The sequence below is a fragment of the Glycine soja genome, chromosome 5 (genome assembly GCF_004193775.1).
Source record: "Glycine soja cultivar W05 chromosome 5, ASM419377v2, whole genome shotgun sequence".
NCBI lineage: Eukaryota > Viridiplantae > Streptophyta > Magnoliopsida > Fabales > Fabaceae > Glycine > Glycine soja.
The window spans coordinates 35,035,113-35,051,880 of NC_041006.1; the positions used below are offsets into that span (position 1 = coordinate 35,035,113).

The 16,768-nt window shown below is 29.6% G+C and overlaps 1 protein-coding gene across 1 annotated transcript; it reads right to left on the reverse strand.

The window, feature by feature from the left end:
• Positions 1–13,167: 13,167 nt before the first annotated feature.
• Positions 13,168–15,970, reverse strand: LOC114412745 (probable xyloglucan endotransglucosylase/hydrolase protein 28). Its single transcript, XM_028376769.1, has 4 exons — positions 15,537–15,970; positions 15,276–15,376; positions 14,568–14,776; positions 13,168–14,002 (listed from the first exon to the last, which is right to left on the reverse strand). The coding sequence occupies exons 1-4, from the start codon at positions 15,724–15,726 to the stop codon at positions 13,486–13,488; spliced, it is 1,017 nt and encodes a 338-aa protein (XP_028232570.1). The 5' UTR covers positions 15,727–15,970; the 3' UTR covers positions 13,168–13,485.
• Positions 15,971–16,768: the final 798 nt, after the last annotated feature.

Here is a 16,768-nt window from a genome sequence, read left to right on the forward strand (position 1 = left end):
ATTAGAAAAATCTAAAATTTTATATCAAATTTTAATTGACATGCATGAACTAGCGTGTTTCCTTTATTGAGCATGACCTGATCCAGTGAATCACCAATTTAATTACAAACCTAACTGAGTTGTACTAGGTTGCACTAGGATCAATGCATGATAGATCCAACAGGCAACTCGACTCAATCAGACCTCCAATCGATCCGGTTTGACCAACTGGGTCAGTTTGAATTTTAAAATACTAACATCATCATTCCATTGCTACTACCATTAGCATCTTCATTCTACCACCATTGTCATCATCGTTGTCACTACTATTTCATCATGTCAATGTTATCATCGCCATTATTGTCACTCTCACACTGTTATCTTTGTGACTACCATTATTTCATAGTAGAGTGAGATGAAATAAAATAATTGACTTAATTTATTTATCTTTAATTTGTAACCGAAACTCAAAACTAAAAATAAAAAATAAATAAAAACTAAAACTGATTTTTATTTTTAAAATAAGAAAACGAAAAACCACCCGAACTGGACTTATGTTTTTGTTGAGACAAGTTTTGATGTCCAACATGACGTATAGAATGGAGAAGTTAGGGTATGGCATTATCAAGGTGCGGTTCTTCTGGTTTTGGATTCCGCAAATTCGTTATGCGCCACAAATCAAGGAGAAAAATGAAGTACTTGAGAAATGAGAAAATTGGTATGCTTTGACAGAGACAGAAACGTATGGTTGAAGAAGGGAACGCATTGTGTTTAAAATAAATATACATATGAATTATATACTTTTTTTTCTTTTATACCATGTAGGTGTGAACTATAATCGATTTTATTAATCACTATATTTTTACTGCCATTCTAGCTAACAATCAGTAAGATATTTTCTATCAACCACCCTAAGAATCCAAACTCAGCCGCAACAAGTCGTTGGTAAATTATATACACTTTATTTTATTGTATTTATCAAAAAAATTATCCTTTCGGTTTTACATTAAAACATCACTTTGATTATGTAATCACATGTACTTACTTTTGCTGCAATACAAACAATTAGTGAGTTATTTTAAAGATTTAAAATAAAGAACGGTGTTAAGATAGAATAGTTATATATGAACGTCCCAACAATGTAAACATCTTATTCATATTAACTATTTTTTACAAGCTATTTCTTTCTTTTATCATATTATAGTATCATATCCTTTATTATTATTATTATTATTATTATTATTATTATTTCTTTTTCTATCTATTTCTTTCCTAGATGTTTACAAGGCCACGCATCATTTTCCAACAGTCAAAGATCAAAAAAGGTTTATCAATAGCATTTTACATTAGAACGTATATTTTTTTTAGACGGATATAATGAGTGTTTTTTAGCATGATAATTACACCAAAACTTGTGAGTGCTCATTTAATTATGAATTGACTTTGATAAGAAAATCCACTTTGACCAGATTCAGCTTCGCTTTTTTTTTTTTCATGCTTTTCAAGAGTGGAGTTGGGTTTGTATATAAATACACACCTCACCCTCATCCCTAATGAGTTTAATAACCTCACATTTGTAAATAGTTTCTTGAACAATCCTCCTTTAAATGCTTACAATCCAAAACTCAACCTTCTTAAGTGCATGACCAAAACTACACCATATTTGAGCAATTCATCTTTGAAATCACTTAACCTCATTATGGCTATCACCCTAATTGTGATTTTTTTATTAGTTGATATATAAAACTTTCCACACTAACATCTTAAGAGCATTAAACTAAAATAATTTATAGTTTATGGATGAAATTCTTCAAAAAGAGAGAGTGATATTTATATTAAGAGTACTCACAATCTATTTTATTTCACTAATCTAACTCGGCTTAAATTTAATCTTACCATATTTGAATTAAAAAAATAAATAAACCAATATATTTTGAGAATAAGTTTTAGTTATATTTTGAGTCATTCCACATTTCCACTAGACCTATTGATCTATATTTTTATTAAATGTGTATTAATAATTGCATACTAATAATAAAATATATTCACTTAAAAATAATATTTGACATAACACGATAAAATGTTTATATAAATTTTATTTATTTTTAAATATATGCTAATTTTAGTTTTATATTTTTTTAATTTTTGATTTATTAAAAATAATATTAGTATCAATATATTATGCCAATAAATAAAATTGAGCCTATCTTATCTTATATATTATCAAATATTAATCCAGTTAAATTTAAATTTAAATAATTATAAATGTAAACTAAAATCACAAACACTCCTAATTTGTACTAGTATATAATTTGAATTGGAATATTAATTGTGGCTACTCTACGTGATTGAGCAAATTATAAAGGGAATAACTGGTGTGCTTATGACGCTTATTCATTCATACCGTGTTGAGAATAATAGTAAATTAATTAGCCGTACCTTATTGAGCTCTTCTGCAGGAACTTCTTTGGAAACAACCTTCTCAGTGCATGCTTGATTTTCAATAAAATAAAAAAAGTTATTTTTGAAACAAAAATAATTTTATCAAACTCTTACTTTTTATTTTTATTCATTAAATTTACATTAAAACGTGCATACAATATTTTAAATTTCAATTCAAACATTTACTTAATACTTAACGGTTTAAATAATCAATTGCGATTTTTTAGGACACTCTTTTAAATAAGACTTACTGTACATTATACTCCCTTATAAATTTTTTTAATATTTAATAAACAAGTACGAAATTAAATATTAAAATAATTTTCATTACTACTTAATACTTTTTTTGGCGAAAAAAAAAACTAAGCTAAGACGAATGGTTAACGTGATTCCAATCAGGTTGAGACCACCATAAAGTTGTTTGCTGCATAGCCCGAATCCAATTACTACTTAATAATCATATGACATACATCTAATTATATTACTTAAATCATTACAAGTGTACTGATACAAGTAAATGCATACTGCATACTATCTCATCACTAAAAAGGCAAAGTATATTTTTTTAAAAGAAAATATTTACAAGAACCAAAGTTATTTTAAAAAAAATAATGATCGAAATCAAATTATTAAAACCTTATTTGATAGTTATTAAAAGTATATTCAAATAAGAATAAAAAAATATCACATTAGTGTATTCATTTCCTCGTGTACAAACCTATGCATTTATCCTAGGCCCACAAAATCTCTTAACAGTGAAAGTTTATAATTCAATTGTGTTTGTGTACCAGTTAATTCGAATGGAGAAACTCGAAACAGAGCTTCATTTAATTAAAATATATGTATAATAATTTATGAAAATAATAATAATAATAATAATAATAATAATTGATTTTCCTTCATTAGGATAGTTATTGATTTTATAATCATTATGCTAATCTTAAATATTTTTATTTCTCTTTCTTCCTACTTTTTTCCAGTTTTTTTCCATTAAAAAAAGAAATCAAACATTAACAACCTATACATTAACCTAATGAAAACGTGTTAAAACTTAAAAGCATCTCTAACATGCATGTGTTTAAACTACTTTAGTAAATAATTGTACCAAAAAGGGTTTTTTCTTTTTCTTTTTTAGCTGATAGTACCAAAAAGGGTTATTACATCGTTAGCGTTAGTTAGTATAACAAAACGCATTACACATATATAAATAGAAAGGGTTACTTATATAAGTAACACTTGCTTAACTTAATTAAAGTAGTATTTGGCTAATAAAATAAAAAAATAAAAGTAGTGTGTGGAGCCATTTGCGTTATTTATTAGATTTTTTTTTGCTTAAATTACATGAAATTAGAAAAGCCAATATACCATAGTTGGACCCATTTAAAAATCATTAAAATATTAAAATTATGCAACTTCAATATATAGATTACTGCATTGAAAATACTGGCATTGTCCTGTATATCATAAAAAATGTGATGCATTCGCATGTGGCTTGTAATCTTGTATATAGCAAGTTTAAGCAAAAGAACCAATAAAAAATAATTTTTAAGAAATATATAGATTACTAATTTTAAAAATTTTAATCACTTAACGTTATAATTATCCTATTTTTAATATTTACTGTTTCTCTTTAGAATTTATTTAGAGTAATATTATTTATATAACAATTTTTTGTAATTATTTATTTTACATTTTTTGTCTTTGTTTATTTTCATCACATTACTTTCATATCAATCTCTTTCTTTCTTTTTCCTTACATAGAAATATTGTTATTATAAAATTTTATTATTAAATAATTATCCTTAGTCTCTTGTAAATAAGACATACAGCAACGGTTTTATTATATAAAAAAAATTATTGCTATATAAAAATATTCTTTAGGGTGGTTCACATTCAATTCAAATAATCCAAAGAAAAATCATAAAATAGTTAAAAAAATATTAATAAACTGATAGAAACTGATTTGTTTTTAAATTTTGTACACCGTGTATAACTGATCGGTTCTGTTGGATTTTCAGTTAATATTTTCAAAACATAACCAATAATATTAATACTTGTGTGTTTTACATATACAACTATGTGTTCTATACTTTTATGAGTATAAAAAAATTACAATGTTTAAGTAAAAATAATAATTTGTTGTTTTATACTATACATTATTAGCTCAAGAATTCATGTAGCTAGCAGAATTTTTCTAATAAGAGGAATGCTAGCTATCTACATTCTAGTTGGTATTTTCTTTTTAATATTTTAAATCTAAGTGATTAAAATTTATTATAAATAATTAATTTTGATAGATCTCACTCTTAAATCAAAAGAGAAAAATATTAAATTAAAAATTAGATTCATCACACAATTAATTATTTTCAATAAATTTTAGCTAATAAAAATGTTAAAAAAAGAATATCAAAAGAGAGAATTACTATTATTCATCTTTCTATCACTGCTCATAGTATTACATGTTGATTTAAGTTTATGAACAAGTATAGATGATTTAAATGAAACAAGGAAGACATTTTAGGATCACATACTTGAGTTAGAAACATTAAATATAAAATGTAACTGTGATCATGCTATAAAATATAACAATTATTAAAGCTAAAGACATCTAATAATAGGTAATTAAATTGTCGGTAAGGATGTATCAGGAAAAACCAAATCATCATCCAATTAATCTAAGCAACATTTTATAGGATTGGATTAGTTTTTTTTTGTTATTATTTTATTTTAAGAAAGCAATACAAAACGAATCAAATCACAAATTTTTTTAATATTTTGATCCAAAGACTTTTTGGCTCAAAACTGATCTAAACCAATACCTCTATTATTCATATTCTATTATAAAATTGTCATGATTCAATTTTATGAAACGTGACCAATTAGAAATTAGGTACACCTAACAAGTCATGTGTTAAAATCAATACCGTTTACAACTAAGGTACCCACATGACCACATCACTTAAATATAACAACCTAATTAAAATCTTAGTTAAGTCTTCTCAAACGATGTGAGATTTCCCATTCAACATATTCTGTGCAGGACTGATCATATCATATAATCGTGACCCAAACGCAACCCGAAAAATAGGTTATTGGTTGACTGCACAATCTTCATGTCTCCTTCATTTTTAGCTTCTTTTTTTTTTTTTTACTGTGCTAGTCAATCAGTAGGCATTTATTGCTTCTAATTCTAATTTTCAAGAATAGACTAAACATATTGACAAAGACTGTCACACTGTTTTGGAGAAACTTCAGTCAAAGTTTGTTTTCATTCTTCTCAAGCAATCAACTTGCCAACTTCACTAAGCCATTGGATTCGACCCTTCACTCTTTCTTTGCACATTTCCTTGCTAAGTTGAGCGTGTTAAAAAATACACCCTGAAGCTTGTGCGGGGTATTGGGAAATGAATAACGGTGTTTTTGTTATTTTTTGTTGACCATTAGTTTCTTTATGGTCAGAATTAGTTACACCAGCTAGATTCAATTGCCTTACTCTACGAGAGTTGTGCCTGCATATACACGTACATGAGCCATGCATGTATTATGAACTCAGTCAATTCAATCATAGAATTCCTTCTCCCAAATCTTAATAGCTTCACTACAATTATACGACTGTGTGTGTGACACATCAAATGACAAGAGCATTTGTATGAGAGGCTAAAAAGAGTAAATATGATTTTATAGATAAGATTAAAAGTTATTTAATGATTACATGACCACTTAAGAAATTTACATGACTATTTTTTAATCTGAACTTTTCATGATTTGATATATCTAATGATTATGATTGGCCTCTATTCTCACTCTCTCATAATGAAGGTTAACTATAAATTTCATTGTCTTTGTGTTCTTTGTTTTCTAAAAGTAAATTTTAGAAAAAGTAATCTTTATTTCCTTTTCATTTTAATCACTATCTTTCCTTAAACAATATAAATCCAAAATTTTCTGTGGTACTTATAAATATTAGAATAGTCTTTGCAATGACCCGTACACAAGCCATTGCATACGGTTGTGGAACTTAGGCCAAATATACCTTTGTTAATTTGTTTGGTGTGTGCATGGGTTTGAAGTGCATTGGCAACTTTTGGAGGTGATCCTTCTAGGATTCAGCTAAGCCTTTTAGTCATTGACATATTTGGTGCATATAAGTTGAGTGTAATATTTTCTTGATATATTTGTGTGTTGTTCATCATTACATTTTACTGGTGTGTTAGAGTATGCCATTATGAAGATATAAGGTGGATTGAATGTTAAGGGAGAAGGAAAGAGAGAAAAGGTCACGAATCAGGTTTTATCTGTTAATAAAACTAACATTCTCACAACTAACAGTTTGTCGATAAAAAAAAATGTCATTCTCTCTTGTCATGGTTAGTTTATCAACCTACGAGTAGAAAGTTAATCAGTTATATAGCTTATACGTATTCCCGTTGAACTACGATGAACGTGAATTCAATGAGACACAAGGATTCACCTAAAACAAACACACCATTACTCGTTTTCGGCTTTACAGTATACTTCCAACGCGAATCCATGTCTCTGCGGACTGTGGTCATTCAGATTCAACTGAACTGAAGGCCAATTCAAACATATCTTTACTAGTTAAGACTGGTGATATATACAACTGTAGACAATTGTCATAAATCATAATACTATGAGTTGGCTTTGTGACTAGCTAGCATAACTACTGACTCTGTGGTTTAGTTGAATCAATAATCAGTTTTCAATTGCCTAATTTCTTTCCCTCTTTTTCTCTCTTCTACCCTGTTTCTATTATGGTTTATTGTGGTTTCTCACAGGTGGAAACTTGGGTTTCATTTTTCAGCAGCAAGCATATCCTGCATTTTAACCTTTATCATTTTTTCGGGCTCATTTTCTGTTGGGTCAACCCTTACATTCTCCTTTTGATGTCATGCATGGAAAAAAATTCTTTGGTGTATTATGATGAGAATGGAGAAGATGGATTATTTGCTGGATCAATATTATCAAAGTAGGGTCTTATTTGAGGTTTGTATTATGATATTATTTGTTGCTTGTAATTTTTAGATATGTTGTCATATAATTGGTTGTTGGATATTTATTCAGCTACTACATTCTCTTCAGTCTATTCTATTCCTTAGTTCTGACATTGTTTGGCCTCATTGTCTCGATGTCATTTTCAGTGCTTTCTTGCCTCACAGCCTTGTCATTGAAAAGGAGACATTTCCTGATGAAGAACAAGAGCCTAGAGGTAACAGCTTGGGTAGAGGATGTTCTTATATTATAATACCAGAAACATAGGCATCTACAGGTACCTTCTTGTAGTTCCTGGAGGCTGCTCCATTAATTGTCTTATTCTGCACTAAGATCAACCAACATCTTATATATCAACTATAATATTCTACTATTTGTATCAGCATAAGTATACAACAAATCTTGAACTGAATGATGGGATGTTTTAGCTTTCAATACATAGATCGAACATAAAAGAATATCCTCCTACAAAGAATAAATTAGCTTTGAGTATTGTTACTTGATGATTAATTTATCAGTTTGAAGCCTACATATAATGGCTAAACTTACCAAAAATGGTGTGGTGTCAATAATATAGGAGAGGATAAATTATCATCATGCTATATATAAAAACCTGAAGTATTTTTGTCAGCTAGCCTAATAAAGTAACTTATTCTCTGTATAACTTCTGTTACTTGCTAGTAATTTTTCTAGACGGAACAGATTTTGGCAAATAACTTTATTAAGTGGTATTCAATACGAACTTATCACATTAGAGCTTGATCTTAAGTTTAACTGTGAAATTTATTGAAATAAGTTTCAAAGAGCTTACATTCGTAAGCCTAAATAAACTCTTATAAGTGTAATTCCCCCTAGTTTAACCTATTTGGTTACCTGTTTTGTCAAATTAAATCTCTTCCAGGAAATAAATCATTATTATAGTTAATAGACCCTTTTTTTTTCCGAGAGGGCAAGTCTTTGGACCTAGAAGTGAAAAATTCAAATCATAGAAACTTCCTTTGCACTAGGGGGTAAGGTTGCATATCCACCATCTCTTAAACCTTTTCAGGTAAGTCATGCTTTGCGCAATTAATAGGCCTTTTTTATTTCAGATCTTTCCAACCCTATTTATCTTGTCCTCCTTAATTCCCTTGTTACTTGTTAGTGTATATAGGTTGAACTCTTAGTATATGTGCTTTGGGTTAAAAAATAAAGAATAGGACGTTTGGTTACTTTGATGGTTTAATTAAGATCACATTAAATGAAATATTCACCTGAAAGTCTGAAACAGTCCTAGCTAGCTGTAAAGAGTTACTCCACATGATTTAAAGTTCATTCATTTTTTTTAACCTGCCTTTATCTTAAATTCTTAATTTTACATATTACTGTAATCAATTATCGCTTAAGTTTCACTGGTCTTTCAAAATTACATGGAGTACAATTTCATCCTAATAGCATTATATAACAAATAAAAAACGAAGGCAAGGCAATTGTCCATAAGCTTATAGAATGAGAGGAAGCTAGTGGTTCATTGTAGAATATTGTGGCCTTGGGTAACATTACATACAAGCCATAAGGGAATAGTTTAGTCTAACTCAACCATAATAGCACTGTATTAACTAATGCCTGCTGTAGAATAAAACCTCAAGCTGAAATGTATGTAAATTCTACAAAAACAAGAGAGAGAAAAAAGTTACTGTACAGTTTGAGACGAAGAAATTCATCATACTGTGATGTCTTATACAAACGAATGTTATTTAGGATGACAAAACTTTTAGGAAGCCAATTACGAAAAAACTGGGGAAAGAAATAAATATTGGAAATATTGTGAAAGAAAAGAAAAGATTTAGAAATGGATTGAATGCAACAATTTAAAAGGCGGGTAGAAACAAAATATAAATCAGATATTCTTTTTTAAGTTTTAACTGATGTTATAAGAATATGCTTCTTTGAACGAAGGCTTCACTGATGAATGCAATGCAATATCACTAGAACGGAATTGAGTATTATAGTCACAAGTTTAAAGGTCCAAATCTTTGTGGAGGCCATGGAATTGATTCCGTGATAAAACTTTCAAGTTGGCAGTAGTAGTTGAAGAGATTTTGATTTCGTCCCAGTATGGAAATATGCAGTAGTAGTATTTGGCACTGCAAGGATTTCAGTGACAATAATATATGATGAGTGATTCATATGTGGCTCATGAGGGATGAATATGACGGAAGTTGACTATTGCCTTTGCCTCCTCCAGTTCAAACCTGGTTGGCAAACAATAGGATTGTGGTTTACAAATGGATTCATTGCAACTATTAAAACTCCACTTGTCTATAAACTTTTCACAAATTGCATTCATTTGTAATCAATTTAATAATTAATGATAAATCATGAATAATTTTAAAAGTAAAAAACCTGCATAAAGTGTTATCAATATAATCGAGCTATAATTTCTATTATGAAATTATTTATTAACTCCTCAATTAGTAGTACTTTTTATTTCATTTATTTAAAGTAGGTGTTATTTAAATATTTAATTAGTCACACATATATATTAAGCTTTAAAAAAAACTTATAGGGAAACTTATTTCAATAATAACTCTTATAATTTTTCAAAATTATTTCAATAAATTTTGTAGTGTACTATCTCTTGTCTCAAATATAAGAAAAAAAATGTGTCACTAATTAAGAAAGTTAGCTAATCCTATTTAATTTACAAATTTTAATTAATTTTTTTTTCAACTTATTTTTCATTGAAACTTGATATCAAGAATAAAAAATAATCATTAAAACTAGCACATTAAATAGATATTTTACATAGTATTAAATAAAATAAAGTTAATTAAAATTTTCTTATATTTGAATCAAGAAAATGATGTTTTTTTTATATTTAAGATTAGAGGGAGTAGCTTATCAAAATGATTTTTTCTTAGCTTATTTCAATAAATTCCATGCTCAAATTAATAGCAAACCCTTATGTGATATGTGATGAAGATTTAATGAATAAATATTTAGTTGAGTATTTTGCCAGAATGCATTATTAATTAAAAATAATTTGAGATGCAATAATTTAATAGTAATTAGTAATGCATAATACAAGAAAGAAAGAAAGAGAAAATTTTGATTGTTACCTTTATCTTACATCGTATCCGCTTGTACTTCATACCTACCCGCGGAATTGACTATGCAGAACTAAGCAACATATTTTTTATTCATTATATGATATGAATGATGTCTTTCAAATTTTTTAATGCTTTGACGAAAATATTTCTTTTGTTACATTAAAAAAAAATCTGCTTACGAAACTTTTATATGGTGTTAATGAAGACACGTTGAGGTTGTGTCAGAGTTATGTTTCCTATTCAGTATACTATATAATTTAAGGTTAGATTTATCAAATAACAAAACATGCACTCAAGTCACAATTAAAATCTTTATCCAAAAAAAAATAGTCAAAATTAAAATGGTCGGTTCAGAATTTCGGTTCGGTTTGTCGTCTTTCGGTAATTATTAGATTCTCTCCCAATAATAAATTCATACGACTTAAATACTACCAAATCAAGTGGATTGATAAATTGGTATTGGACTGTTTCTAGTAATTTTTTAGTTTGAATTTAAATATATTATTATATTAAATATTTTAAAAAAATGATTATAATAATTTTATCCAACTTAATCAAAATTATTTTAAATAAAAAATATTTGAGGTCTTTACAAAAGTATAATGCAAAAGCTTGCATGTAAGTGAACATGAGTTTTGTCGATTACCGAGGCTAATGAGTTAGTATTTTTTCTAGAAGGATATTTAATTGTTTAAGCATAGGTAAATACTAACCAGTAGTATCGTAAGAATATTGATTAAAAAATTTAAAGTAAAAATATTTTTAGTAGGAAGTGAAAAATTATGTTGTTCATGATCTTTTTTATATTCTTTTATGATTTACACAAAATAAATTTTTCTCTTTTAATTTCTTAACCAATATGTTTAGGACACTAGTTAACACAAGACATTTTAAACTTATTATGGAAGTAGAGCTGTCAATTTCATGTGAATCAAAATATTAAAAAAAAAAACTCACTTAAAAAAGCCTACAATGTCCCATGGGCCAATGGCAACCCAAATTAAGTTTTAATAATTTTATATTTGTTTTTATGTTATCGTATATAAGTGTCTTGTAGATAAATCATGTACATACATTATGAGAGTTAAGATAGACACATCTTTGGGTTGAATCAATAACTTGAAAATGTCTTGATTGAGACTTGATAGGAGAAGCCTTAGTTGAGATTAAGTAGAGATACTTGATTGAAAGATGTTTTGTCCAAGGTTAGGCTAAAAATGTTTTGATTGAGACTAGGCCAAAGATGTCATGATTAAGGTCAAGCCAAGATGTCGGGATTGAGGATGTGTTGGTTGAGGCTGGGCTCAAGATTCCCTTATTAAGGTTGAGCCAAAAATGTTTTGACTAGAATCAAGTTAAAAAAGTCTTTCCTGAGATCAAGTTGAAGATGCGAGAGAAATTAACCAAAAATTATTTTGTCCAAAGACGTTGTCAAAGATGTTAAAATAAAATTAGATAATAAACATAAGTCACTTGATAATATTATATATTAAAATAATGAAAGTAAAAAACATAAGAGGTGAAAATACTAATATAAAATAAATAAATAAATAAATTTAAAGTGTAAAGTAGTACTTGAGTGATTAGGTAAGAAAATATTTTATATATATATATATATATAACATGTGACAAAGAATTGAACAATTTTTATATTATTAATATAATGAAAGGGGAAAAAAGGTAAGTAAATCATTAAATTTCTCTCTCATTTTCCTAAGAAAAGCGTAAAAGAATGTCTACAAGGTAAAGCACAAGATGCCGGGATAATATTTGCTTCAGTATGAATCAATCTCATTAAAGCAATTGAGCAATGTTGCTTTTCAAGGAAAACCTTAGATAAAATCGCCTTATTATGAATTTTTTGGATATTCTACAGACAGGTCTAATCGCTTTTCCAAATTGCTTTAAAAAGAGGAGCGGATCACCTTTTAGTTACTTGTCCCAAAATTTTTTATCATTTACTAAGATATCTAACAAATTGATATTTGATAGTGATGAATCACAAATATTTTGGCAGGCCAAAAAATGCTTAACATTAAGTAACCTGCATTGATAACCTAAGGACGCAAAAAACTTATATTGAATTTACCATATGTTCTTGAAATTCATAACTCGTTTCCCCCGTTTCATAGTTCAGTCTATTATAATTAACTTTCTACTTGATAAAAATTATTGTTGTGAAATCTCAATTAGTAATTACCAAGATGCAGTGAGATCAGAGATGCCAAGAACAATTGTTAAAAAGTGGAAAATAAATGTTTTTTTTTAAAACACAAAAGACACACAAGTCAACAAAAACCAGCCTTAATGTTTCCATAATCTCAACTACCGAATTCAATCCATCATAATACACCAGAACGTTACAAAAGTACCAAAACACATGGAAGAAAAAAAAGTGAAGACATAAACTGGTCAAAATTAAGTGGAGGACCTGCAGCAACACTTCATTCTTCAGCTTGACCTTGGATTCTCATTAAGATTGATTATAAATAACTGTCATGTCCAAGTCCAACATACAAATATGACCACATAAACTATCAGACAGGTGTGTGTATATTGGACAATTGTGGACGAGAGAAAATTAAAAAAAATTAGGTTGCACCAACATTTTATATACTTGATGATTAGCAGTTAAAAGAAATAATTCATACCTAACATTCCATAGATAACTGATGCTAAATAATTTATTGAAACACTGAAGTGTGGTCTAACTACAAAAATCAACGGATTCAATTTGTAAACCATAAGACATGAATAACAAAAACAAATTACCTGGGAGAACCTACAGGTATGAACTATACACATACCCCACCACCAGCAATAACCACCATATCAAAACTATCATCATATTCAAGAATAGAATTGTATGCTCCTCCTCTCTATACACCAAAGTTAAAATTAGAAAATATAAACCCCAGGTAGTGAAACTAAATCAAGGATGAATGGAAGTTATGGAACCCTCTTAAAATGATGAAGCAGAAGTTTCTGTCTGGCTTCCTCTGCTGCGACGGTGTCGTTTTCCATGGTGACGGCGGCCACCACCGAACGTGACGGGATCAAACCTCCTCAGCCTCTCAGCTTCTTGGGAATTGATGACACACTCTGAAGGAGGGACTTTGTATCTGACTTTGTCATAGCAGTAGGAGTATGTCATGTGCTTCTTCCTGAAATTCTCCATTTTGATTCTTTGTGCTGGTGTAACACCAGAAGGAGGAATTGTTGCCTCAGAGCTTTGAGCATTGTCACACGTGGCCACGTGCTGCTCAATTGGATCCACTGCACAACCGTGCAGGACAAGGTCAGAGAATTCAGCAACATAGGGTGCATACTTGTAGTTAACCCTGTATTTGCCTCCATTGGTAGCCCAATCAGATGCATCCCATATTGTTGCATACAAAGTCATTGGCTTAGAAGGGAAATCTCCTCCCATAGATTCTGTTCGCGTCACTTCTCTAATAGGAACATTGTCCACATAAAATCTGCACATGGATAAACAAGAACGCAATTATGAAAATAAGTAAGCAACAAGTGACATCCAAAAGTAGAAATTAGCATAGTTGAATAAGAAAAACAAAAATCCATGCAAGGAACATATTTGGTTACAGCCTTATGAGTTTAGGTAGACAAAACAAATTATTCTGAGTGCTAAAAGGATATATACCATTTAAAATTGAAAATATTAGTTACCTTAGTATCTGGTTTTATTCATTATTCATAACCAAGTAGCCAAAGCATCACATATAATACAAAATACCATTACAGGAGGGGGGGAAAACAGGTTGTTTGATCCAACAGGGGATTTAGGTAAAGGGAACAAGAAAACTAGAGGAAATTTTTTGAATATAACATCACCAATGAAAACAATAAAATCTATCAAATTACTGACATGCAAAATGAGAATAAGAGGTAATAGTAAAGTAACATAACAAATAAGAATGACGGAAAAAAGTTACTATAACAGAGAAGATGTAGATACAATAGTCAAGTGTATAACATGCAAAATAGAACCAAATATAGTATATGTAGATAGAGATAGAGACTCACATGATCTGAGAGTCTGTCCAGACAATAGTGTACTGATGGAAATCATCTGCAGGGTCAAACCAGAGACCATATCTTTCCTCTCTGCCAATGTTGGTGCTACCATTGCCATAAACATTGGTCTGAATCCTCCAGTCTTTGCCTCTAATGTTCCCCAAAAACTCAAAGTCGATTTCATCATGGTTATTCTGGAACATGTCACCATTTGACATCTGCAAATAGATAATGTGATGAAATAAATTAATTACTCTTTTCCCATTTGCCGGATATGCAACTTAGACTTCAACCCAAAACCAGAAACAATGACCCTTTTGGTTCAAACAAACAAAACTGCACACTTTTGCCAAGTAAGAAGTCCTTAAATTTTGTTTTGAAAAATGTCTGAAAACCCCTAAATTTCATTCTACATTAGTAAAAATGAAAGTGAAAACTGAGAACTACGTGATTTATTATCAAATCACACATACAAAAAAAAAAAACTACTAGTTAATTGAAGTATACTGGCAGTGATTTAAAATACACAAAGTAAAAAATGGTAAAAAAAGACAAAAAAAGCTAGGTGATTGAGGTGAAGGAGAAATCTTTGTTGAACACACAAATACGTATGCTGGTGATGACGATGGGTGATTGAGTTTTTTTAAAATGGGACATAAAAAAGAAAAAAGGGGTATCACTTTCATATAACCACCGAATTGAGGCAAAAATACTCACATAGAAGGCAACAACAACTCCTGCAGTGTAATCAGAAGGCAACTTAATAGAAGCGCTGAAATACCCGTGAAGGTAAAGATCATGCGACACAAATCCTGAACCTGCAAACACACCCCAGAAATGGAAAGGAAAAAAAAAAGGTGAAGACTTTAGCCACAGAAATCGCCATCTCAACTAAAAAACAAACAACCCCACATAGATTGTCAAACCAAAAACAAACGATGGCCAAAAAAAATGGAAAAAAGAAAAGAAAAAAAAAACCTGTTCTCTCATCGAGTGAAAGATGGACCGATTTGCCATCCCTATGGATGACCAAGTTGCTGTCCCCAAACAAGGGCGCGTAGCCTTCATCAAAGGGTATGACGGGCAAGTTTCTGGAGGAGGCAGAAGGGAAGGCAGCAAAAAGCATGGAAGAAAAGAAGAGCAACAACCCCATGTGAGACCCCTCCATGATTGATTATAGTGTTTCTCCTCAGAGTGATTTTTATGAGATAATATAAGGAGTGGTGCAAGGAGGAGGAAGAAGAAGAAGAAGAAAAAGAAGGAAAAGGGGGATGATGAGAGAAAGAGAGAGGGTTGGAAAAATAGTAATCTCTACAGCTAGAAGCGATAGAGAGAGGCGAAAGGGGCTTGGTTAGAGAGAAAGACACAGCCAAACGAAGCTTATTTGTATTCGTGAGACTGTGTTGAGCCGTGTCCAAATCTAGACAAATACTACAGTATTTATTTATTTTAAATGAAGTTCCTTTAAGAGAAACTCTCATTTTCATTGATGAATATTAAATGGATGTGGAAAATGAGAAATACGTTACAAATTGTACAACAAGCTCTCAGCTGTATGATTTATTGGAATTATTCTCTCTCTCTTTTTCTTTGTTGGTGGGTAATGTATTTTTCTGGTTTGTTTTCGATGAGTACAAAGACTTGTTGACAAAGGCTTCGACACGCGGCTCTGTTTCTAATGTTAACATATCCTCTCTGTCCCCTTCTGCCTTAAGCCACGCTCATTTCTTTTGACCCTGTTTATCTTTCTGCAAAAAATAAATTTATCAACTGAAACAGAAAATGAATCTGGACAGGGAAAATTGTTCTTCTGCAGTTTTTTTATGTTTCATTTTTTCTCAAATTAATTACTAAACGTTAACTTAACTCATGCATGTCAAAAAAGATAATTACTAATTCTTAGTTAGCCATGTGTACATTTGTTTGTAAGTAATGTTTTAGATTTTATATTATGTAAAATATTTTTTATATAATCATAAACATTTTCTTATCCTCTCATTTCGTCACCGGAACATTTTTTAATAATTAAAACTCAAAATAAATAAGTATTTTTAAATTACATCTTAAAGTTATAGTGAATAAATTTAGATTGTGATATAAATATTTTTAGTTATTGATAATTTAACTTTAAACGTTATTTAAATTCAATATAAAGTTGATATAAAAGAGGATAAATTGAGAGAGACAAATGTTTAAGAAGATAAAGTGTA